Raw genomic sequence first — 27,398 nt, 5'->3', positions numbered from 1 at the left:
TTTATTTTTACCACAAATGCAAATGATAACATTTAATCTTTAAAGGGTTTCTGTCACCCCGCAAAACTAATTTTTTTTTTTTTGGATAGTTAGATTCCTCATAGTGCGATATAGGAGAATATAATGCTCTTACTTACTTTCATGCGGCCGATTCTTTATAAAACAAACTTTTATAATATGTAAATGAGGGCTCTACCAGCAAGTAGGGCGTCTACTTGCTGGTAGCTGCTGCAGAAATCCGCCCCCTCGCCGTGTTGATTGACAGGGCCAGCCATCACCGAAAGAGAAGACGTCATCGGCGCAGGCGCACTGAGGGAGTGCTGAGGATACGAGCCTCCTCATCTCAGAGCGCCTGCGCCGAATGACGCGAGGCGCGCGATTTTTGAAATACTGACAGGGCCGGCCGGAGGAGGAGATCACGGCTGGCCCTGTCAATCAACACGGCGAGGGGGCGGATTTCTGCAGCAGCTACCAGCAAGTAGACGCCCTACTTGCTGGTAGAGCCCTCATTTACATATTATAAAAGTTCGTTTTATAAAGAATCGGCCGCATGAAAGTAAGTAAGAGCATTATATTCTCCTATATCGCACTATGAGGAATCTAACGATCCAAAAAAAAAAAAAAGAGTTTTGCGGGGTGACAGAAACCCTTTAAGGAAGCAATCTGGATTTTTTTTTAGACACAAAATTCACGGAAGGAAAGATATACAAGAGGTAGACGTCCCTATATATTTATAGATCACTGGCGTGAGGGAAACGCTATAAAAACATAACTTTATTATGATCTAAAAATACTTGGGGGAATTGGGGGCGTGGCCTGAGCGCACATGGAGTAGGACGCACCGCTCACAGCTCCTGCCGGCATCCTGATTATATGTGTGGTAGCAACGTCTATTTCGACTAATCTTTCTTACCTGGTGGGTGAGTGAAGACCGGAGAGTGCGGTGGTGATCTTGAGAGCTCCGACATGCCGCGAAAATCCAGCAAGGGGCCGCGATATGATAGGCCGGAGGTGAGCCAGCATGGCGCCGAGGAGGAAGAAGGGCCGGCCTCCCAGTCTAAACTGAGTCAGAGTGCGGCCGCAAAGTTAAGCAAGTTTGCCCGCGCTGATAGCGGTGTGGGAGACTGGGCAGAGGAGAAGGAGACAGAAGTGCATAATTCCTCTGAACAAGAGGACGGATCCCTGGAAGGGGAGACCCTGGATGCGGCGGAGTGGCCGCCATTGACCCCTGCACGTCCAACCAAAAGCACGGTAGGCCCCAAAGATGCGGCTAATGAAGAGCCCACGTTAAAAGATATTATGGCTGCTGTGGCTAGCTGTAACAGTACCCTGAAGGTGCTCTCTGTACAAGTTGGTAGCCTGAGGTCAGATGTGTCTATAATTAGGCACGACCTTCACAAGATATCTGAACGCACCTCTGAATTGGAGAAGAGGGTGTCTACTAAAAGTACTATAGAAGATGATGTTCGGCCTCTGCAAATGGCGGCAAAAACAACTGCTAAGGACATAGCTGCTTTATATGCTAAAACTGACGATCTGGAGAACAGGTCCAGAAGGAACAACCTGCGGATTGTGGGAATGCCAGAAAAGACGGAGGGAGATAACGCTACAGAGTTTGTGGAGAAATGGTTGCATCAGCTTTTTAATGAGAAAGGCCTATCTTCCCTGTATGCGGTGGAGCGGGCGCACAGAGTCCCCATGCGGCCGCTTCCGCCAGGCAGACCACCTCGTCCTATACTGGCGAAGATCCTGCACTTTAAAGACCGGGACACTATCCTGCGGCAATCAAGGGACAATGAGGAGATGGTCCTGAACGGGGTGAAAGTGTCCATATTTCCGGATTATTCCAATGAAGTGCAGCGGAGGAGAAGCAGATTTATGGACATAAAGAAAAGGCTGAGAGCTCTACAAGTACAATATGCTATGTTGTTTCCTGCTAAGCTGCGTGTGGTGGCACTGGGATCCACCAGATTTTTTGAAGATCCGGAGGAGGCGACGCAGTGGCTGGACGTCCACGAGCGACAATTGAGAAGTGGGACCCTGAACACTTGAAGGAGGCTAAGATATAGTTTCTTATGTTCAATGTTTATTTGCATTTGCACTCTAGGGTTGCTATAAAGGTTGCACCAGTTAAGAAGTGTATTATGTAATGCTACCACAAGGTAGATCCTGTGGAGGGAGTAGGTTGCTGAGAGTAAAATGGATTTCTCAGATGTGGGGAGGATTCTCTACCTGAGAGATGTTGTTATATTCTGTCATGATTGTTATATGTTGGTGGGTAAGTTGCTCTCAGAGGGCCCAGTTTTAATGTGTGAGATTGATATCATAGGGAAAACGTTCCCCAGTTATAGGAATCTGATTGGGAAAGGGGGGGAGGGGGGCGGGAGGTTGGGTAGGGAGTTGGGGGGAAGAGATATGGTCTTGAAATATAAGCTGAGGAAGTTGGAGTGGGATGTGAGATCCAAGTATGGTCTGAAGTTTTACCATGTCACAGGTGATTAGAGTTTTAAGCTGGAATGTGAGAGGGATGGCAGATGCACGGAAGAGACAGTGTGTTTTTCAATACTTGGGGCGGTTTCAGCCGGCTATATGTTGTCTTCAGGAAACGCATCTGATTGGTGAAAATCTACACTGGATGAGTAAAAATTGGGTGACATATGCGTTACATTCAACTCATTCTTCTCACTCTAGAGGGGTTAGTATGATTGTGCATACACTGTGTACAGAATTATTAGGCAAATGAGTATTTTGACCACATCATCCTCTTTATGCATGTTGTCTTACTCCAAGCTGTATAGGCTCGAAAGCCTACTACCAATTAAGCATATTAGGCGATGTGCATCTCTGTAATGAGAAGGGGTGTGGTCTAATGACAACACCCTATATCAGGTGTGCATAATTATTAGGCAAAATGGGTCCTTTCCTTTGGCAAAATGGGTCAAAAGAAGGACTTGACAGGCTCAGAAAAGTCAAAAATAGTGAGATATCTTGCAGAGGGATGCAGCACTCTTAAAATTGCAAAGCTTCTGAAGCGTGATCATCGAACAATCAAGCGTTTCATTCAAAATAGTCAACAGGGTCGCAAGAAGCGTGTGGAAAAACCAAGGCGCAAAATAACTGCCCATGAACTGAGAAAAGTCAAGCATGCAGCTGCCAAGATGCCACTTGCCACCAGTTTGGCCATATTTCAGAGCTGCAACATCACTGGAGTGCCCAAAAGCACAAGGTGTGCAATACTCAGAGACATGGCCAAGGTAAGAAAGGCTGAAAGACGACCACCACTGAACAAGACACACAAGCTGAAACGTCAAGACTGGGCCAAGAACTATCTCAAGACTGATTTTTCTAAGGTTTTATGGACTGATGAAATGAGAGTGAGTCTTGATGGGCCAAATGGATTGGGCCCGTGGCTGGATTGGTAAAGGGCAGAGAGCTCCAGTCCGACTCAGACGCCAGCAAGGTGGAGGTGGAGTACTGGTTTGGGCTGGTATCATCAAAGATGAGCTTGTGGGGCCTTTTCGGGTTGAGGATGGAGTCAAGCTCAACTCCCAGTCCTACTGCCAGTTTCTGGAAGACACCTTCTTCAAGCAGTGGTCCAGGAAGAAGTCTGCATCCTTCAAGAAAAACATGATTTTCATGCAGGACAATGCTCCATCACACGCGTCCAAGTACTCCACAGCGTGGCTGGCAAGAAAGGGTATAAAAGAAGAAAATCTAATGACATGGCCTCCTTGTTCACCTGATCTGAACCCCATTGAGAACCTGTGGTCCATCATCAAATGTGAGATTTACAAGGAGGGAAAACAGTACACCTCTCTGAACAGTGTCTGGGAGGCTGTGGTTGCTGCTGCACGCAATGTTGATGGTGAACAGATCAAAACACTGACAGAATCCATGGATGGCAGGCTTTTGAGTGTCCTTGCAAAGAAAGGTGGCTATATTGGTCACTGATTTGTTTTTGTTTTGTTTTTGAATGTCAGAAATGTATATTTGTGAATGTTGAGATGTTATATTGGTTTCACTGGTAAAAATAAATAATTGAAATGGGTATATATTTGTTTTTTGTTAAGTTGGCTAATAATTATGCACAGTAATAGTCACCTGCACACACAGATATCCCCCTAAAATAGCTAAAACTAAAAACAAACTAAAAACTACTTCCAAAAATATTCAGCTTTGATATTAATGAGTTTTTTGGGTTCATTGGGAACATGGTTGTTGTTCAATAATAAAATTAATCCTCAAAAATACAACTTGCCTAATAATTCTGCACTCCCTGTAGTAGCATTAGGTATGAACATATGCAGGAATGTGTGGATGCGGATGGTAGATAGTGTGTGGTGTGTAAGGTAGATGGAATACAGGTGGTGCTGGTGTCTGTGTACGTGCCCCCACCATTTGCATCCCCATTGATAAGAGAGATTATGGATTTTGTGGCGGACTTCCCTGGGCTGCCGTGGCTACTGGTTGGGGACTTTAATTGCACGCTAAATGACTCCCTAGATAGATGTCGGGTGGAAGGAGCAGGGGGTTTACCGGGGAGTGTGGCTCTTAAAAATATTATGGGTGAAATAGGTGTGCATGATGTATGGAGATTGCGTAACCCTGATAAGCGTGAATTCTCATGCAGATCAGCCGCGCATCATTCGTTATCGCGTATTGATTTGGCCCTTGTTAATGATATAATGCTGCCACTGGTTAGGGAGGTTGTCTATCATCCTCGGTCGCTGTCTGACCATTCTTTGGTGCAGATAGACTTGTGCCTGGGGGTGCTCAGACAGGGACCGAGGCTGTGGAAGTGTAACTCACATTGGCTAAATGTGCTGGGTGATCTGTCTGGGATCTCTCTTGAAATTAAGGAGTTTTTTGCTATCAATACAGGGACGGCCTCGGTACCGGGTGTTTGGGACGCCATGAAAGCATTTCTGAGGGGAGTCTTGATGAAAGAAATTAATAAGCATAAATCTAGGTCTAGGGAGGCAGATGTTAAGGCGCATGTACTGGTGGCTGAGGCGGAGAGAGAGTTTGGTAGATCCCCCACCCTGATTAATAGTGAGGCGCTGGCGGTTGCTCAGGAGCAGCTGAGTTGTCATTTAGTGCAGGCTGCGGAGAGAAAGAGAAGTTTTTACCGTCAGAGATCCTTTGAAGAAGGTGAGAAGGTGGGTCATCTGTTGTCGGTGGTATCACAGGCTCAGAGAGGCTCCTCTTGTATTCAGGAACTGAGAGATGGCAGAGGGAATAGTAGCCAGGATACGAAAGGAATATTAGATATTCTAAAAAGCTTTTATGTATCTTTGTATGCTTCCACTGGCTCTAGTTCTGAGGAGGCTCTTAATGAATTCCTAGGGGAGGCACAGCTATCGAGGCTGTCAGAGGAGGATAGAGTAAGGCTGGAAGAGCCGATTTCACTGGAGGAACTGGAAGCTGCGCTTGGGGGTATGGCGAATGGTAAGGCGCCTGGAGCTGATGGCCTCCCAGTGGAGGTGTATAAAAAGCTGCAAGGGATATTACTCCCGGAATTACTTAAGGTGCTTGAGCACTCATTGGAGGCAGGTTCGTTACCACATTCAATGCAGGAAGCTATAATTGTGGTTATACCTAAACCTGGGAAGGATCCTAAAATACCGGATTCCTACAGACCAATTTCGCTTCTCACAGCTGATGTTAAGCTCCTGGCGAAGGTGTTGGCGAACAGGCTGTCCAAAGTAATTCTGACTATAGTGCACCCGGACCAGACGGGTTTTATGCCTGGGAAATAGACGGCTATTAATCTCCGTAGGCTGTATGCTAGCTTAAATATTCCGGCGGATAACTGTGGAGACAGGGCCTTTCTTGCTCTTGACGCCGCCAAGGCGTTCGATAGTGTGGAGTGGAGTTACTTGTGGGGGGTCTTGAAAATTATGGGTTTTGGAGCACGGTTTATTCAGTGGGTAAAGGTCCTATACTCTAGTCCTAAGGCGAGAATCAGAGCTAATGGAGGGTTGTCAGATTGTTTTGCTCTTGCCAGGGGCACCAGACAGGGATGCCCATTGTCGCCCTTATTGTTTGCTCTCGCAATAGAACCGCTTGCGGCGCATATTCGCTTATCAACAAATATAGTGGGGTTTAGGTACGGTGGGCTGCACAATAAAGTGGCTATGTACGCTGATGATACTCTGCTTTTTATGGGCGATACTGGTGCGTCCCTGGATGCGGCCATGGCATTGATTGACAGATTTGGTGGCTTCTCTGGACTTCAGATAAATTGGCAAAAATCCTCTTTGATGCCAATAGATGGGCAGGCATTGTCAGGCAGACAAGTAGATAGCCTGGTGCCATGGGTGGATAAATTTAAATATCTGGGACTATATATAACACCGAGTAAGGTCATGGTGTAGACTCTTTCTTTCGGTGGTAGGTAGAGTTAATCTTTTAAAAATGGTTATGATGCCCCAGTTGCTGTATGTACTGAATAATGCTCCCGTATGGATTCCCCAGGATAGATTCAAGAAAATTCATTCTATATTTAGGGATCTCACTTGGAAATATGGGCAGGCTAGGATTAAACTGGAGACATTGCAATATCCTAAGTCGGAAGGGGGCCTGGCTGTCCCTAATGCATGGATTTACTTTCTGGCTTCCCAATGTCAACACTTTAAGGGATGGATTGATCTACAAGCTCCAGATATGACAGGGCAGATATTGCAACACTGGTTGGGCAGTCGTGACCTCATGGGCATTCTGGAAGGCTCAGGAATGCATGCTGGGAGAGAAAAACTCCCTCTTATTGAACTTATGAAAAAAGTTTGGGCAAAGGTGAAGCAGCTAAGAGGTGTAGGTGGAATTAGTGAACTTTCCCCTATTGGAAAGAATCATCTGTTGCCCGAATTTTTTGCCATACCAGGACTTGGAAATTGGGAAACTTATGGAGTGACGAGAATTGGCCATTTATTCAAGGACAAGATATGTAAGTCATTTCAAAACCTGCAGCAGGAATTTAGTATTCCTAGGGGGTGGTTTTATAAATATCTACAGGTGAGGCATGCCCTTGAGGTCACACTGCGGAAAGGATATGTGATAGCTCAAATGGAGACGGTTCATAAGCTTGTTCTCCCGTCAGGAGGAGGAAAAAGAGGGCTGATATCGCAGTTGTATGCTCTTTTATTGGGAAAATTCCTGGAGGGGTTTCCGCTCTCAAGAATGAAAAAATTGGAGGCTGACGTGGGGGTTATGTCTAAAGACAAGTGGGAAGATATATTGGAAGGGGTCCCCAAGGTGTCCTTGAGCGAACAGGGCAAACTATCCCAGCTATTTATTATACATAGAGTGTACAAAACACCGGTGTTTCTAAAAAAGGTTGGAGTAAGAATTGATGACAGGTGTCCAAAATGTATGGAAGAGGTGGCGGATTTGCTACATATGCTGTGGTCTTGCCCAGTAATTGGTAATTATTGGGAGGAGGTAAGAAATATGATTAATAGCAGAATGACATTGAGAATCCAAAAGGACCCAAAGGTGTGTGTACTGGGATACGTGTCTGAGATTGGAGGGAATGAATCGGTTAAGGTAGCTGTGGGGAGGTTGCTATATGTGGCCAGGAAACTGATTGCTATGAGGTGGATCCAGGGAAGTCCGCCTACACTGAGTGAGTTTGAACGGAAGGTGAATGACATGATGATACTTGAGATAGGGGTGTATGTGAAGAGAGGATGTCCGCAAAAGTTTGATAAATTGTGGAGTGATTGGTTATCTCACACTCATGTGGTTATATAAGCTCGTCAAAATCAAGACTAGTTATAAGGGAAAGGGGCGTTAGGCAAGGTGGGGGGGGGGGGATTTAGATATGTATAATCCTTGGTTTCAATATTTGTTTTAACATGTATGCACATTATGTACTGTTATTGGATAAACTATGTGTCGTTATTGGTACGGTTACTGTTGTACTCTGACTCCACATGGTGGATAAAGTAAGAAAGAAAAAACAACGAATTGTTTGTTGTAACACTCTGTATTTATTTTTCAATAAAAAAGACTTGATTTAAAAATACTTGGGGAGAGGTCACTAATCTCCAGACAACAATTATGTAGGAAAAGAGTGTAACCCCTGGAAGGGAGGTGGTCTGACCAGAGGATTATAGCCAAATAAATCCTGGGTAGACACCTGAGAGCACAGGTGTAATGAATCGTGTCTCAATTTACTGCTCCCCACAGGGTACAAACACAAACTAGTGTGTCCCTGCTATCCAAATGGCTAGAAACAAGTGAGGGGTGTAAATACAACCCCTATATTCAGAGGTCACAGCCTAGATAGCGGGGCACCACCAGATAGGGTGAAAAGGAATGTGCTACTGGGTACAAGAATTGGGGCAAAAACGAATTAGCATAAGCCCCACAGGGCTACTATGAAGCTGATAAAGCAAGGTAAAGCCTCAAAAATGTAGCCAGTATCAATGAGTCCAAATCCCCCTCAACTACCTAGCATTGGGAACTAGCTGTCACCTTCACTAACCAGCGTCATACTCCACGCGTTTCTTCATTAGAGATTCATCAGGAGTATACAGCGCTGAAGGTTAGCATTAGCAAAGCTGCCACACTAGTGGTGTGTGGCAGCAAGTCCGGCGCTAAGTTGGCCCTAATACGGCCGCTCAAAGCGCCGACTTATGAAGAGAGAAGACCGCCCACAAGGGGAGTATCTTAACCAGGGATGAATTAAATGGTTTATTGACATTAGAGAAAGATTCCTCCATCATGAAACTGGCTGACAAAGGGGGCAATATAGTTGTGTTAGGACAGGAGCAATATCTCAAAATGCGTCTGTAACAATGGTATGGATTTACATACAGGGTGTAAACACCTATAAATACTCAACACAGCAACATGAAGAAGAATGAGATCGAAAATCTTTATTGTTACAAAAACAACATACTAGTAAAAAAAACACATGTGCGCGGCAATACAGACAGGAATGAATAAGACTATAATAGCATGGTATACAGTAAATGCAGTAACTCTTACGGACTCCAAAAAAGTACCAAAGGAGTAGAACTCTTTACTGTATACCATGCTATTATAGTCTTATTCATTCCTGTGTCTGTATTGCCACGCACATGTGTTTTTTTTTACTAGTATGTTGTTTTTGTAACAATAAAGATTTTCTCTTATACTTCATGTTGCTGTGTTGAGTATTTATAGGTGTTTATGGTTTAGCGTTAACCTCACAGCTATTACTACTTTGGGCTAGTTACTCTAATTGGTGTTGCTTACATACAGGGTGGTAAACCAGAACGTACTGCATAAGCAGTACAGTCTATTATAGAAGTGATCAAAAGTTCTCCTGTTAAAGCCCCCTTGTGTGACTAGTAAATGGTTAACAAAAAAAAAAAGAGTTAAAAGTTTTATTACATAAAAAAATTCTACTGAAAAAAAGCTTTTCAATCGTTATAAAAAGATAGAATGTGTCGGCAGATAAGAACCATTTGGCCCATCTAGTTTGCCCAATATACTGAATACTATGAATAGCCCCATGCCCTATCTTATATGAAGGATGGCCTTATGCCTATCCCATGCATGCTTAAACGTCTTCACTGTATTTGCAGCTACCACTTCTGCAGGAAGGCTATTCCATGCATCCACTACTCTCTCAGTAAAGTAATACTTCCTGATATTACTTTTAAACCTTTGCCCCTCTAATTTAAAACTATGTCCTCTTATAGCAGTTTTTTTTCTTTTAAATATTCTCTCCTCTTTTACCTTGTTGATTCCCTTTATGTATTTAAAAGTTTCTATCATATCCCCTCTGTCTCGTCTTTCTTCCAAGCTATACATGTTAAAGTCCTTTAATCTTCTAAGTTTTATCCTGCAATCCATGTACTAGCTTAGTAGCTCTTCTCTGAACTCTCTCCAAAGTATCAATATCCTTCTGGAGATATGGTCTCCAGTACTGCGCACAATACTCCAAATGAGGTCTCACTAGTGCTCTGTAGAGCGGCATGAGCACCTCCCTCTTTCTACTGGTAATGCCTCTCCCTATACACCCAAGCATTCTGCTAGCATTTCCTGCTGCTCTATGACATTGTCTGCCTACCTTTAAGTCTTCTGAAATAATGACCCCTAAATCCCTTTCCTCAGATACTGAGGTTAGGACTGTATCACAGATTTTATATTCTGCTCTTGGGTTTTTACCCCCCAGGTGCATTATCTTGCACTTATCAACATTAAATTTTAGTTGCCAGATTTTTAACCATTCCTCTAGTTTTCCTAAATCCTTTTCCATTCGGTGTATCCCTCCAGGAACATCAAACCTGTTACAAATCTTTGTGTCATCAGCAAAAAGACGCCTTACCATCGGGGCCTTCTGCAATTTCGCTGATAAAGATATTAAACAATATGGGTCCCAGAACAGATCCCTGAGGTACCCCACTGGTAACAAGACCATGGTCTGAATATACTCCATTGACTACAACCCTCTGTTGTCTGTGCGTCAGCCACTGCCTAATCCATTAAACAATATGGGAGTCCAAGCCCAAAGACTGCAATTTATTGATAAGCCTTCTATGTGGGACAGTATCAAAAGCCTTACTAAAGTCTAGATAAGTGATGTCTACTGCAGCTCCGCCATCTATTATTTTAGTCACCCAATCAAAAAAATCAATAAGATTAGTTTGGCATGATCTCCCTGAAGTAAACCCATGCCGTTTTTAATCTTTCAATCCATGGGATTTTAGATGTTCCACAATCCTTTCCTTAAATATGGTTTCCATTAATTTCCCCACTATTGATGTCAGGCTTACTGGCCTATAGTTGCCCAATTCCTCCCTACTACCTTTCTTGTGAATGGGCACCACATTTGCTAATTTCCATTCTTCTGGGACGACTCCTGTTACCAGTGATTGGTTAAATAAATCTGTTAATGGTTTTGCTAGTTCACCGCTAAGCTCTTTTAATAGCTTTGGCTGTATCCCATCAGGCCCCTGTGACTTATTTGTATTAATTTTAGACAGCTGACTTAGAACCTCTTCCTCTGTAAAGACACATGCATCAAAAGATTCATTAGTCTTCCTTCCTAACTGAGGTCCTTTTCCTTAATTTTCCTTTGTAAAAACTGAACGGAAGTATTCATTGAGGCAGTCAGCTAGTTCTTTATCTTCTTCCATATACCTTCCTTCTTTTGTTTTTAATTTGTTAATTCCTTGTTTTAGTTTCCTTTTTTCATTTATGTATCTGAAGAATGTCTTATCGCCTTTTTTCCCTGACTGAGCTAATTTCTCTTCTGCCTATGCTTCAGAAGCTCTTATAACTTGTTTGGCCTCTCTCTGCCTAATCTTATAAATTTGTCTGTCATCCTCCCATTTATATATATTTTTTATAATAATTACTAAATGCTATCTTTTTGTTTTTAATGATTTTGGACACTTCTGCTGAGTACCATAGTGGTCTCTTCCTTTTTTTGCTTTTACTGATGAGCCTAATGCAATTATCTGTTGACTTCAATAGTGCCACTTTTAAGTAGTCCCATTTCTCCTGGACTCCATTGAAACTGTTCCAATCTGATAGGGACTCTTATAACACTAATCTAATTTTAGAAAAGTCTGTTTTTCTAAAATCTAAAACTTGTTTTTGAGTGGTGTGACTCAGTCACTGTACTTATAGTAAACCACACTGACTAGTGATCACTCGATCCCAAGCTTTCCCCTACAGTAATATCAGATACAAAATTCCCATACTAAATCTAAAATGGCCTCCTTCCGGGTTGGCTCCTCAACTACTTGCTGTAGAGATAATCCCAGTAGGGAATTTAGAATATTTGTACTCCTGGCAGAACTAGCTATTTTGGTTTTCCAGTTTACATCTGGAAGATTAAAGTCTCCCATAATGATAACTTCCCCTTTCAATGTCATTTTAGCTATTTCCTCAACTAGTAGACAATCCAATTCTTTGACTTGGCTAGGTGGTCTATATATCACACCTACACGAGTTACCTTATGATTATCAAGCTGCAAGGTGACCCAAACGGACTCTAAATTGGTCTCACTAACTTGTATTAAATTAGATGTTATGCTATCTTTCACATACAGGGCCACACAGGATGCAAAATGTAAAAAAAAAACAAAAAAAAAAAAATACGCATGTATTTGGTATCACAGTAATCGTACTGACCCAGAGAAAAAAAAAATTGTTATTTATGCCAAAAAATGAAATGCTAAATTTATAACAAAAACTCAGTGGCAGTATTTTTATTTTTATTAAAGTTAAATCAGTAAGGTATGTGTTCCCCAAAAGGGTGCCATTAAAAACTACAACTAGCCCTGCAAAAAACAAGCCCTCAAATGGCTACATCCAAGGAAAAATAAAGTTATAGCTGGAATGTCATGAAGACTGGTCACTAAGGGGTTAAGTGCTCTCCCCCCCCCCCTTCACAGTATGAGGCTTCCTTAAAGGGGTTATCCAACTTCTCAAACGACCCCATGTGCCGGGCCCCTCACAGGTAATATACTTACCCCGCTCCTGGTCACCGCACCGCCGCTGCTTCTCCCTGTACACTGATGAAAACATAAGGTGTCGGGGGGGAAGGGGGGCGTTGTTGCAACCAATGGCAGGCGGGGACAGGGACAAGCCTCCCTAACGTCACCCGCAATGCTATGGAGGCTCGTCCCTGTCCGCCATTAGATGTTCCCCCCCTCCCCCCGCCAACACCAGATGTTCTTATCAGTGTACAGGGAGAAGCAGCAGCGGCAGTGCGGGACCAGGAGCGGCCGCCCACACAGTGATGCCCCACACATAGATTAAGCCCACTTAAATGGCCCCATCATACATTATGCCCCCTTACATGGCGCCTCACACACAGTTCTGACAACAGCCTCTATCCTGTTGTTTAAAAATGGTGTATCCTCCACTATATAGGCAAAAAACAAAATCATGGAGTGCTTCATTAATGTGTACACTGACAATCTTCCAAAGTCTTAGGTAGTCTTACCTTGTATTACAAATACTGTGTGACAGATTTAATGAAATTGGGTTTTCTGAAGGGAAAGTTTGTGTTGGGGCTTCTTCTAGAGGGAAAATACAATAAAGTTAATAGTCATTAGGCATATGAGTATTTGCAGCCAGAAGAACTAGCAGTTATTGTAGATAGTTATTGTAGATAATATAATGGGCTAGTCTATGAAAAACACAGCAAATACAATAAAAGGGAAGCGGACCTGCATGACAACACTTGTATTGCATTTAGAGGATCCTAACCTGGCATATTGCTCAAAGGGTTGAATCTTTTGTTTCCAAAAGAAGGAAATAGATTTCAGTATGTCCGATTATGATCATGCACTTCTACTCGACTAAAATCATCTCCAAGCAGATAAACGTCAAAGGGGTTTGTTCTATTCGTTTTCAATTAGTCAAAGTATCTACAGGAGTGTCATCTCCTCACATAAGCAAATCTCCGGATAAGGGTACTTTCACACTAGCGTATTTCTTTTCCGGCGCAAGTTCCGTCCTAGGGGCTCAAATCCGGAAAAGAACTGATCAGTTTTATCCTAATGCATTCTGAATGGAGAGTAATCCGTTCAGGATGCATCAGGATGTCTTCAGTTCAGTCTTTTTGACTGATCAGGCTTTTCAGAAAACCGTAGCATGTTGTATTTTTTACCTCCGGCCAAAAATCCTGAACACTTCGAATGAACGCAGGATCAGGCATTTTTCCCATTGACTTGCATTAACGCCGGATCCGGCGCCGTGTGTTCCGTCAAAACGGATCCGGCTTTTGCATGTTAAACCCGAAAAATGTGAAAAAAAAGTCCATAAATGGCGGATCTGTTTTTTCCAATGCATTTTTTCATTGTGATTAAAATCCTGATCAGGATTCAAATGTAATCAGTTTTCACACGTTTTTCCGGATCCGGCGGGCAGTTCCGTTGACGGAATTGAATGCCGGATTCAAACAACGCTAGTGTGAAGTATATGTCAGATGTTTTGATTGGAATAACTCCATTAAAGCGTCTGCATATTGCATCAGGATAGCCACGTACTACACACGGCTGTTAGTTTTCCATTTGAGAACAACTTTTGGTTAGACAATTTTCACTGGCATCGGAAAGATGTCTGATTTAAAGGCTTTCTGTCATCAGAAAAATCGTTATGTATCTGGCTTACATTAGCGATGGGCTAATGTCAGCAGAACATAACTATGATTTGTAACTCCCTGCCTGCCGCCGTTCTCTTAAAATAAAGAGTTTTATAATATGCTAATGAGCCTCTAGGTGCTAGTGGGTCATTGCTGCAGCACCTAGAAGCTGGGTCTACTCACCCTTTGGCACGCCCAGGTCCCGTTGATTGACTGTCGAGATCTCCTCATCGTAAATCCCACACCTGCGCAGTCTCGTTTAGTATTCGACACAGGCACAGTGAGTGAAGGATGCTCTCCTGCTGCCGGCTTCACACACTGTGCCGAATACTAAACGGGACGGCGCAGGTGCGGGAATTACGGGGCACCTGGGCGTGCCAAAGGGTCAGAAGACAGAGCCTCTAGGTGCTGAAGCAACGCCCCAGTAGCACCTAGAGGCTCATTAGCAAATTTTAAAAGTGTTTATTTTAAGAGAACGGCGGCAGGCAGGGAGTTATAAAACATACTGTTATGTACTGCTGATATTAGCACATCGCTAATGTCAGTCAGCTACATAACCTTATTTCTCATGACAGAAACCCTTTAAGCTGGCCATGACAGATTGAGGCTAATTATAAAAACTTTCCGTACAGGCATATTATGGAAGGAAGTCTTCTAGTAGGATCCCTCCCTCTTGAAGATCTAGTTTGTCCATACATTACATGACTGGCCAATTTTTATGCTGTAATGGAGGCTGTGTATAGCTTTATTTCACATGGAGACTTTGCAATCAGCTTTGCCGAACAAGTTCATTAACAGGAGATGTGTGTATGAAATTTTCAAACTCTCCTCACCGATGACCACAGATATTGTGATGTCATGACATGAGGTTCAGCGCAGGAAGTCATTAACAGCTAGGGGGAAAACGCGAAAATAGGATGACGGGTAAATCTGTAGGGTAAAAGCCCAGCAGGCTTTTAAGGGCAAATTCTTTTATTAGCAGACTACAGAAAAGTGGTTTTGCTACTGGAATTAGCTAAATTAGTTAAATTACATACGTTATGATTGTAAGAATCAACAATGTGTCAGCTGGTCATCACATCCTCACTTCCATCAATGATCAGATACACTGAGATCATACCACTCCTAAGACTGACCAGTTAAAGTCCAGAAAAACAGCAGAACAACTGCTTGCCTCCAAATGAAACAGGATCAAGGACTGATTTTCCTTTTCCAGATAGAAAATTATATTAAAGAGATATTTAATAAAGACATTTTATATTCCAAGTGCTGGACATTCAATATAATTTTCAGTCAGTCAGTTAAATACACATGAATGAGAAACCTCTCTGGATCAAATGTCTATATCACCAGTAATCAGAAGAGATGGAGAACGTGGTCACCAACTACTTACTTGGAGGGAAATACAGGCGATTAGGGAGGGTATTCTTCTTATCTCCATCAGAGCTGCTAGTGCTGCTCCAGCTCCCCCAGCTGCCACGGCTGGCCCGTACACTACCACGAGAGCTGCCACATTCTGAGCTGGAGTCGGAAGAAAACTTATCCATGGATTTTTTCTTCAGAATCTGGTAGCACTCTAAGAATCCAAAGATACATGCATTTAATTTAATAAGTGTTAGTAATACATAGACAAATGGGATCAAACCGTATATAAAAGCTGACCACAGTGGTATCTCAATAAAAGAAGACATGTCTATAAATGTTTTCCTGCAGCTGCGAGTGACACAGTGTAAATTAGGAGTCCACAGATTACACATACATTTTGTGGGTGTAGTTTAGTTGTGATCCTCCAGCTCTCAGCATAGGGAATAGGCACAATTCTGTGCCCTTCTCCAGTCTGACAAGGGAATTTTAATCATTACTTATTGCACTGATGGAATAAGACTAAACTGCGAACTTTGGTGTCATGAAATAAGACATATGTTTGGCAATAACCATTTATATTTAGGACTTAATTTTTTCTGAACTCTGCCAGTGGCCAGTATTAAAGGGATGTCCAAGATAAAAAATTTATAAAAATGAGTTAAAGCAAGCATGTCAAACTCAAAGGCTAACATGGGCCAAAAAAACAAAATTTAAGTTTGTGGGCCACATCAAAAAATAAAATAAAAATCGTACATTTTCATAGAACAACATTGTTGTTTCATGACTGCTGACCCCCAACATCCCGTTGCCGAATAACACAAGTGAGACCTATATATATATATATATATATATATATATATATATATATATATATATATATATATATATATATATATATATACATATATATACATATATACACAAATATTAAACTTCACTATAAGACGCACCTAGGTTTTTGAGGAGGAAAATAAGAAAAAAATATTTTTAACCAAAAGTTGTGCTTTTGGTGGGCTTTGAATTAATGGTGGTCTGTGCATGACACTATTATGGGGGATCTGTGGATGACCCACTGTCATGTGGGCGATCTGTGGATGGCACTCTTATGGGGGACCTGTGGATGGCACTGTTATGGGGGATCTGTGGAAGGCACTGTTATGGGGGATCTGTGGATGGCACTGTTATGGGGGACCTGTGGATGGCACTGTTATGGGGGATCTGTGGATGGCACTGTTATGGGGGATCTGTGGATGGCGCTGTTATGAGGGATCTGTGGATGGCGCTGTTATGAGGGATCTGTGGATGGCGCTGTTATGAGGGATCTGTGGATGGCGCTGTTATGGGGGATCTGTGGATGGCGCTGTTATGGGGGATCTGTGGATGGTGCTGTTATGGGGGATCTGTGGATGGCGCTGTTATGGGGGATCTGTGGATGGTGCTGTTATGGGGGATCTGTGGATGGCACTGTTATGGGGATCTGTGGATGGCACTGTTATGGGGGATCTGTGGATGGCACTGTTATGGGGGATCTGTGGATGGCACTGTTATGGGGGATCTGTGGATGGCACTGTTATGGGGGATCTGTGGATGGCACTGCTATGAGGATCTGTGGATGGTACTGCTATGGGGTGGGATATCTGTGGATGGCATTGTTATGGGGTGGGGGGATCTGTGGATGGCATTGTTATGGGGTGGGGGATCTGTGGATGGCATTGTTATGGGGTGGGGGATCTGTGGATGGTGCTGTTATGGGGGATCTGTGGATGGCATTGTTATGAGGTGGGGGGGTCTGTGGATGGAACTGTTGTGGGGTGGGATATCTGTGGATGGCATTGTTATGAGGTGGGGGGGGGGGGGGGTCTGTGGATGGAACTGTTATGGGGGGGGGATCTGTGGATGACACTGCTATATGTCATTCACAGATCCCCCTCATAACAGTGTCCCCCAATACACCGGCCCTCTGCTCACCGAAGTATTTATAAACGTGAATCCTTATCCTGTTATTAAGTTGAACTAACGCTGCGCTCTCCCATGTTCCCCTGTATCCTCACAGCACTTACGAACACGCTTCCATAGCAGGCAGAGCGGACGGCACCAGTAACGTCACTCACTGACGTCGCACGTCTGCTCCGCCTGCTTCATTCATAAAGTGGGCGGAGCAGGCGCTCGACGTCAGTGAGTGACGTTACTGCTGCCGTCCGCTCTGCCTGCTATTGAAGCTTAAGTAAGTGCTGTGGGGATACAGGGGAACATGGGAGAGCGCAGCGTTCGTTCAACTTAATAACAGGATAAGGATTCACGTTTATAAATACTTTGGTGAGCGGCGGGGCCCGGTGTAAGAGTACAGTGACTGCACCGGGCCCGCCCCTAGTTACGGACTCCAGCCCCTCCTCTCTCCCAGCTCATACATAGCAGTCTGCGATGCTGCATCTTTGCCGGGCCGCAAAGATATTCATTGCGGGCCGCATGTTTGACACCCATGAGTTAAAGTAAATATAACCGTTACTTTCCCTGGTGCTCTGGTGGTCACCGCAGTTTTTTTTATTTACTTGTCCTCATTGGGCTCCACAGTCCTGTGCAGTCCATGCAAGCATCACCACACCTGCTGAATGAATGTCGTCACTCTGCGTGCTCACCTGCCCTAAGTCTAACGCGCTTGCCTAGCTGTATCACTATGTGCATGGGCAACTTTACATGCGGTTCAGTAAATTGTAAGGCCCCTTTCACACGAGCGAGTTTTCTGCACGGATGCGTTGCGGGAGGTGAACGCACAGCATCCGCACGGAATCCTGACCCATTCATTTCTATGGGGCTGTTCACATGAGCGGTGATTTTCACGCATCACTTGTGCGTTGCGTGAAAATCGCAGCATGCTCCTCTTTGTGCGTTTTTCACGTAATGCAAGCCCCATAGAAATGAATGGGGTTGCGTGAAAATCGCAAGCATCCGCAAGCAAGTGCGGATGCGGTGCGATTTTCACGCATGGTTGCTTTAACTGACTGAATCACCATGGTAAAAGATCATGTGACGTACCATGTGATGACCGGAGTGACGTCATCAAAGGTCCTTGACCTATAATTAATGCTCACCACAGGTCCTATTCAGTAAAGGGGACAGAAGGAGATGCCAGCATCGCGAACAAGTGGACTAAGGTGAGTTAAATGATTTTTTATTTTTTTTTAACCCCTCCAGCGCTGTTTTACTATGCATTCTGTATTCAGAATGCTATTATTTTCCCTTATAGCCATGTTATAAGGGAAAATAATACAATCTACAGAACACCGATCCCAAGACCGAACTTCTGTGAAGTTCAGGTACCAAACATGTGCGATTTTTCTCACGCGAGTGCAAAACGCATTACAATGTTTTGCACTCGCGCGGAAAAATCGCGGGTGTTCCCGCAACACACCCGCACATTTTCCCACAACGCCCGTGTGAAAGAGGCCTAACACAGTGTTCCTAAACCAGTGGCTCTTCGGCTAGTGGCAGCTCTAAATTCTAATGTCCACTTGTGGCATCAGGGATGTCATAATAATATTGAACTTGGCATCAGGACAAAACCATGCCAATAAAATTAAACTAGTGTAAGAGCCAAATAACTAAATAACTCCACACAGAACATTCGACAACCCAATCACTGGCCGCAGATAACCCGCCAAAGCAAGTGACTGCCACCTTTGTAAGTTCAGAGGGACCAAGAAGTTAAGGTCGATGAGGAACCCAAGAGGCATCAGAACAGAAGGCAGCAGGGGGTGAGGTGTGTGTGACCTTCATCTTTTAAAGCCATCAGAACCTTTTTTTTTTTTATGAATTCCCACCAGGATAACCCTTTAACAATACTGGCCATTTTTGAAATTGGCTTGTGAACATGAAAAAGTTGGGGACCTCTGTTCTATGAAAAGTATTAAACACAAAAAAGCAAAAGCAGACAACTTCCCAAACATGAACATTCACGTTACCTGTATCACCACGTGGAGGCATTCTACGAGATTTTTGTTCTCCTCTGCAAACATCTCCATTGGTCAAGGAACCCCACATTTTCCCTCTGCTTGAAGCTCTTAATTCTGGTCTAGCTGCCTCTTGATAAGTGTATTTAAAGGCATTCTGCTCTGTAACCCTGGGATGCAGAGTAGACAAAGACAAATTTCCTTTAGTGGAAGGGAAAGCTACATGTATGTTTTCTGACACTGGAAAATCAATTCACATGTATTGTACTTTATTAAAGATTTGTGGTGCAGGATCTGACCAGGAAATCCACAACAAACTTGACGCATCTGACCATTGCCAAAACGAAACACACATGAATAGAAAATGCAACAAAGAGGTAAGAGAGAATACAATGTAATGCAACGCAAAGCAATTAATAAATATGGGTGTAAAACTTATATTCACTTGTGCTCATAGAAATGCACATACTTATGTGCTGCCTGTGTCGAGCAGAATGTCCTGTGACTTTTTATCTGAACTAACGTGTAAATGAATTTCACATGAGAGACCACAGAGAAACTTTGTGTTGATGGTGTTCCGAGTAGGACAATTTGCCTTTATGTTTATACAGACTGGCGTGTACTAGACAATGTTAGGGCATATAGGGAACTGAAAGGCTGGGCAGAGGCGTGCAAACTATTCAGGAGCACTCGAAGCAGAAGAACAATTTACCGACCTTGTCATGGAAGAGAGCTTCTATAAAAGTTAAGTACTAAAATAAAAAGGATTTATTTCATACAATCCAACATGAACACGCCCTTAAAAATCAGGAAGTGAAAGCACTTGTAATAAGTATGTACTGAAGGGTAACAATAGGCACCTTGCAGGGAAGACGCTGTTCTTCTTCTTATTTTTCCTGGCACAGTTTCTGTTCTTGTTCCAATTTAAGTTTGGAAACATACCATCTCTTTTTTCCACTGGACTCTTTTTCCAAAACGGCTCTTCATGCTAAAGAGAAAAAGGTAATGTATAAGTAACAAGCATGTAGGAATGGTCACCTAAGCATTCTTACCCAATGTGAACTGATTCTGTTCCTTACAAAGCATATGTAGAGAATAATCCATACAATGATGGATCACAGAATCATGTTTTACAAGTAGACTGAAATCTCTCTAAAGGCGGTCTTTACTATAATGTAAAACAAAAATGACCACGCCTGGTATTACTGGTACCTTTCAGGAGCGGTGGTACAAGAAAGCCTGCTAAATGCACAAATAGTACAACAGTCACATGACACAAAATACAATCCATCTGGATACAAAAAGGTCATATATCCACATTGATTACCAGTGATTGATATTTTGGATTTCAACCCAACTGATCCTGCCATTTTCTCCAAAATAGGGGTTTGGGGCAACCGCTTACTTCCCACCATCCATGACCATAAGATACCTGTTCAACCAAACAGGCATTCTAAATGGAATAATTAGTATGAAAGAGTAATATAAAAAGAGGATTCACAGGGTGCTGCACGGGATACCAAATTTTTATTAAAAATAATAAAATCTAAACATAAAGGATCCAAGGACAAAAACCTACAACACAACACATTTCAGTGGCAGACCACCACCTGCATCAGGTGTGAATTTCTTGGTGTCCTCATGGCAATATAAATACTAGGGACCAGGGGGTGTATTTGGAATCAACATGAGCTGCACATAAAGATAAAATATTATACAGACATCAATACAATAAAGAACATCCTACAACCTAGTTATTCATCTGTCACAGCAGCATCGATAAAGGTTTGTACAGTAACCTGAATACAATTAGGGGAAAGGGAAACATTATGTGCTATGATTACTGAATACACATACAGACCTCCCGAGCAAGGGGACCTAGGGAAAGCATTGTACATCGCTGGCTCATGTTAGGACAAACATAGAAACTCCAATAAGAAATAGAAATAGTAAGGAGAATAGTCATAGGGTGCGCCCCCACCCTATAAGTATCTGGTAAAGAAGCTCATCAAATTTAAGAACAGAGCCAGATAAGCGGAGTGAAAGGAAACAGGAAACAATCCTTTAGTAACAATGAGAACAAATTCAAATGATGAATGGAAAATGGATACCAGGGAGGGGTGCAGTGACCTGCAATTAGCGTTAACCTATTATTATCACTTATTTATTAGTATCGGCATAGCCATGAGATTTTGGATCGTTCCTTAGGTTGCCATACACACAACATGCATTTTTTCCACAGCATTAACACTCAAGTTAGTTAATATGACAGTAATGATTGGTCTGTCAGATTATTAGCATATTCACCCATAAGATCATTACCTGATGGTTTTTATTCTCATGTAATCACTTTTCAGTAATTGCAGGTCAATGTACTTTTCCCTATTATCCACTTTCCATTAATTTGAATTTATTCACATTGTTACTAATGGATTGTCTCCTCGGTTTCCTTTCCTCGCTCCACTTACCTGGCTATGTACTTGGACTCGATGAGGCTCTTGAGGGTGGGAGGGGGGTGGGTAATTTTATATTTTTTTTATGTGAAAATTGTGCAGTTCAATGATTCCAAAATGGTTCTGAAATTTTAACGTTGAGGGATACACCTCTGGGTCCCCGGTATTTATAATGCTGTGAGGGTGCCAAGAAATTTTATTATTTTTATTAAATAATTTGGTATCCAGTGCCCCATGAATCCTCCTTTTTATAGTCCCACGAAAAAGTAGCCCTCCTCCAATATCTCTAAACGACCTAATAGTAAATCTGTCTTAGTTGTCCATAGCAACCAATCAGAGCTCAGTTTAAATCTTTTCAGAGCCCTGTAGGAACTGAAAGCTGATTGGTAGCTATGGGCAACTAAGACTGATTTATTATTCAGTTTGATAAAAGTGGCCGATTGTGTCAGAAAGATGGTGTTCTTCCTGGATTAGTGAAGAGTGATTGTGGAGGGCTATGTGCAACTGTCTCAGCAGCTGGTGCATCACGAATGACGTGTCAGTAAGTGCTGAAATCTCTGGAACTGAAAGTCTGACAAAGCTAAACACCGAAATTACTGGACTTGGTTGCGGACTAGGATTGCTGACAGACATTTGGACCCATTGCAGTACTTCATGATGGACGGAAGCTTGGTTTAATTTATAAGGTCACTTAAATTCCCAGAATACAAGGTACTGGTCCCCCTGAAGATCTCCATTTGACCCACAAAACATCACTTCACGGCCACAAAATTGGCATTTGGTGCCCAGTGTCAAGAACATTAATTGTGAATACCGCAATTTACCTGGACATCTAGGAACAGTTTTACAACCAACTACCACCAGAAGAAAAAATTTCCTGCTTTTTCAAGATGGGGCAACATGTCACACCTCACTGAACTCACTGGCACGGGTTCATGAACTGTTCACAGAGGAGTGAACTGTGAGCAAGGGGTTATGACCGCCACGATCCCCAGACATGCAATTTTTAGCTGTGGGGAAATTTAAAACAAAGTGTCCGCTAACAATCACAATCCCCTGGATGAACTCCAGGAAAACATCACAAACACTATCCGCAGCATCACAAGCCGTACCAGCCAACATAATCCAAAGTGCCCAAAGATGCATAGACGTGAACGGGGACCACTTTCAGCATCTTTTGTGACTTGTGGGTAATTAAAAAAAAAAAAACAACAATCCACTTGCTCGTTGATCTTATCATACCATCACCGGAGGCGGGCTACTTTATAGTGGGCCACCCTAAATTACTTCTCTCCGGCTCCTTTGGATGATCTGGCAGGAGGTAGCAGAGGCCTGGTTTTCTTTAGAGAGGTGGTTCTGCCTTGTTCCAGGGTTGTGTCTGGCACTGCACAACCATCTCCGGTAAGAAGCTTTCTACATTGGTGGGGGTTAGCATACATCAGAGGTGTCACACTAGGGGAGCGCCCCTGTATTTTATTTTCACTAATGAAATAATCAGGAAAGATAGTCGTCAGTCAGCTCGCCACATTTTCATTATGATCCTCACTCCAACTTGCATAGTCACAAACAAGTGAGATACAACACACATATTATTTTGACCACTAGCTAATATCCAGAGTAACTGCCCTTCACAGCATGGACAGCAGCTAGATAGGCTAGGAGTGACTCCCTAAGATCCTGGTAGGTTGTCACAGGTATCTGAAGCTTTGATGACTGCAGTGCATGCCAAAGTTGCAAGAGGGTGCGTGGTGGGGAATCCAGAGCAAACATGACGCCCATCAGATGGCTCATTTGGATTCAAATCTGAGGAATTGGCGGGCCAGGGAAGTACTTGGAAGTCTTGGTCATGCTCTTTCAATCAATGTCAGACATTTCTAGCTATGTGACATAACTCGTTGTTTTGCATGGAAGACCGCATATCGGTAAGTGATCTGCAAGGATGGATTCATACACAAATTGGTTGAGAGTGCCTTCCACATGGATGAGTGGGTCCAGATAATGCCACAATGCTGCCTTCACCAGCTTTTGTTCTTCCAGTGGTTGCAGGATGTTTGTTCTCTGAGGTTTGTCGCCTGAAACGCCAAAGCCAATCCATGACTAATCAGAAAAGGCAACTCTTTTCCAATCAGTAGAGGTCCAATTCCGATATTGCTACAATAATTGAAGCCTTTCCTGCTGATGCAACTTCATTAGCAGAGGTAAAGTCATCATCCGTTGGCTTCGGAGAGCCATACACAGTAGGGTTCACTGAACTGTTGTTTTAGACACACATTTGGTAGCCCCCTGGTTCATTTTCGTGGTGAGTGACTCCACTGTAGGGTGTCGGTCGGCCTTCACACACCTTAGTAGCGGACGTTCACCTCTCACATTAATGGCACTTGGTGCGCCGCAGTTTCCACATCGCTTATTTGCAATGGTGCAGTTTGTCCGCTCACACTTTCACCAAACTGCAAAGTTTCAGAAATACTGCCAACCTTGGCCCGAAATCCAATTATCATCTCTTTTTGCAACTCCAAGTCCTCTCACAACATGTGACTTCCTTCATGAACTACACACTGCCGACGTCGACTGTGTATATGCTTAGGTTAGGTTATTATCAAAAGTTAATTTATCAGGATGTCAATTATGTTCCTAGAACCATTTCACAAAGTTATCTTCAAGGCACTGTCCTCTCTAAGCACTGTGCTTGAGAAATTATAAAATTCCTAATCCAGCAGATGAGAACAGTTGTTGTTGGGTTGGTTTTAACACTACCCTTTAGAGAGCACAGCTTAGATACCTAAAATTTTACTAAAACTCCTTGAGTGTGTTGTTTTTACAGATTGAAGGCTGTGTTCACATCATGTTTTTCTCCCACGTTTAAATGATACACAATACACACTCGCCTAAAGAATTATTAGGAACACCTGTTCTATTTCTCATTTATGCAATTATCTAGTCAACCAATCACATAGCAGTTGCTTCAATGCATTTAGGGGTGTGCTCCTGGTCAAGACAATCTCCTGAACTCCAAACTGAATGTCAGAATGGGAAAGAAAGGTGATTTAAGCAATTTTGAGCGTGGCATGGTTGTTGGTGCCAGACGGGCCGGTCTGAGTATTTCACAATCTGCTCAGTTACTGGGATTTTCACGCACAACCATTTCTAGGGTTTACAAAGAATGGTGTGAAAAGGGAAAAACATCCAATATGGGGCAGTCCTGTGGGCAAAAATGCCTTGTGGATGCTAGAGGTCAGAGGAGAATGGGCCAACTGATTCAAGCTGATAGAAGAGCAACGTTGACTGAAATAACCACTCGTTACAACCGAGGTATGCAGCAAAGCATTTGTGAAGCCACAACACGCACAACCTTGAGGCAGATGGGCTACAACAGCAGAAGACCCCACCGGGTACCACTCATCTCCACTACATATAGGAAAAAGAGGCTACAATTTGCACGCGCTCACCAAAATTGGACTGTTGAGGACTGGAAAAATGTTGCCTGGTCTGATGAGTCTCGATTTCTGTTGAGACATTCAAATGGTAGAGTCCGAATTTGGTGTAAACAGAATGAGAACATGTATCCATCCTCTGATGGCTACTTCCAGCAGGATAATGCACCATGTCACAAAGCTCGAATAATTTCAAATTGGTTTCTTGAACATGACAATGAGTTCACTGTACTAAAATGGCCCCCACAGTCACCAGATCTCAAACCAATAGAGCATCTTTGGGATGTGGTGGAACGGGAGCTTCGTGCCCTGGATGTGCATCCCTCAAATCTACATCAACTGCAAGATGCTATCCTATCAATATGGGCCAACATTTCTAAAGAATGCTATCAGCACCTTGTTGAATCAATGCCACGTAGAATTAAGGCAGTTCTGAAGGCAAAAGGGGGTCCAACACCGTATTAGTATGGTGTTCCTAATAATTCTTTAGGTGAGTGTATATGTTAAACAGATACCATACAGCAGCACCCGCACCATAGGCTTCTACGGGATAGGAAAGTGTAGTGTAATATGCTTTATCATAATCCCCCCCCCCCCCCAACCTTTATGTTAAATGTAGGGCAAATATATGACGTGAACAGACTCTTAGATAGACGTAAATAGCATTCTTTAGACTGCCACCTGCAGGCAAAATGTGGTACTGCAATTCAAGTTTGTAAAGTAAAGACCACTGCAAACAGTGTCAATGTGAAGAGGTATTCCCACCATAGATATTTATGGCATGTCATAAATGTCTGATAGGTGTGAGTTCAAGAGGTGGGATCAACATCCATCTCCAAAATAGGGGTTTCTTGAACACCACCCTGACTGGAAAAGAGGCCATTGAACTCAACATCCAGGCAGACAACAAAAGGAGAGTTAAATGTGATCAGTTTTTCCAGGACTTTTAAAGATGTGAACTGAGACAGCCATGGACAAAGATGACTACCTCTCCATTAATTATCTGCGTTAGCCAATTTCACCAAGCGTAACGGGCATATGCTGTGGATAATTCACACGTGTATAAGTTGGGAATACCCCTTTAAAGTGACATTATATTGGCTACCTTACATGTAATTAGCAGGATCCCGCTCATGGTTTCAGATCCAAGAGTGCTTGGCAATTTCAGTCGCCCCCTAAAACACTGGAGGGAATTTAACAACCGATTTCTCAGGCACATAAAAGTCTCAAATTAGCACTTTAAATTGCAAGGCTTTGCAATGTTCTGACGCAAATGGCACTTTTCAAAAAGGAGTGCAGGGCTTAGTGGAAGGGAGTGGGGACACCACCGTTCTGACAAATATACTATAATTTAAACCAAAAATGTAAAAAAAAAATTATAGTGCAAACCTATCTCCGCTCATAGCTGACCAAGGTTTGATCTCCTGGAACACAGACTGCCAAAGAATTTGAGGGTAATTTTTTATTATTGTACTGTACTCCTTTTGAGCTAAAAATATATTTTTTCAATTGGTGTTTATTAAAAATGTTGTGCCCCTTTCTATGTGCAGCCTTGAGATTCTCTAGTAGCAGGCTCTGAATTTTTAATTGCGGACCCTCCCTATCTCTGATCTCCTAAACCAGGCATCCTCAAACTGCGGCCCTCCAGCTGTTGCAAAACTACAACTCCCAGCATGCCCGAACAGCCTACAGGTATCGGCTTACAGCAGGGCATTGTGGGAGTTGTAGTTTTACAACAGCTGGAGGGCCACAGTTTGAGGATGCCTGTCCTAAACACTCCTTTAGCTGTATTACACCAACAAATGATCTTACCAATATCTGTCCAATCAGACCAATAGTTTGTGTGTAAAACAAAAGATCTGTGGGTGTAAATGGCCATCTAACCAATGATTGGTCAGAAATAGGGATGCAACGAGTACTCGATTAAATCGAGTAATTCGACACAAAATAATCTTCGATGCAAATGATAGCACTTGCTATTACTCCCGCTGGCCTGCAATGCGTTCTGAATACTCACCGGGGCCTCCGAACACTCCACAGCACATCCTTGGTCCCGTTCTGCACTGACGTCCTGACGTACGCATGCATGCCGTGACCTGATGCGCCG

At 43.1% G+C, this 27,398-nt stretch overlaps 1 protein-coding gene across 2 annotated transcripts in view; it reads right to left on the bottom strand.

Annotated features, from left to right (window-relative positions):
• Positions 1-27,398, bottom strand: part of TMEM131L (transmembrane 131 like) — a 149,463-nt gene that overhangs the window by 7,798 nt on the left and 114,267 nt on the right. Inside the window, exons 27-30 of one of the 2 annotated variants that reach the window (XM_040418559.1) lie at positions 20,268-20,395; positions 19,420-19,577; positions 15,489-15,671; positions 12,953-13,025 (exon numbers count right to left, since the gene is read on the bottom strand). In XM_040418559.1, the coding sequence (XP_040274493.1) occupies positions 12,953-13,025; positions 15,489-15,671; positions 19,420-19,577; positions 20,268-20,395 (542 nt within the window). Of the gene's footprint in view, positions 1-12,952; positions 13,029-15,488; positions 15,672-19,419; positions 19,578-20,267; positions 20,396-27,398 lie in introns of both variants that reach the window. The other variant, XM_040418558.1, reaches the window with a different exon arrangement.

This window comes from Bufo bufo, chromosome 2 (genome assembly GCF_905171765.1).
Source record: "Bufo bufo chromosome 2, aBufBuf1.1, whole genome shotgun sequence".
Classification (NCBI taxonomy): Eukaryota; Metazoa; Chordata; class Amphibia; order Anura; family Bufonidae; genus Bufo; species Bufo bufo.
This window is presented reverse-complemented; position numbering and strand designations above follow the sequence as displayed.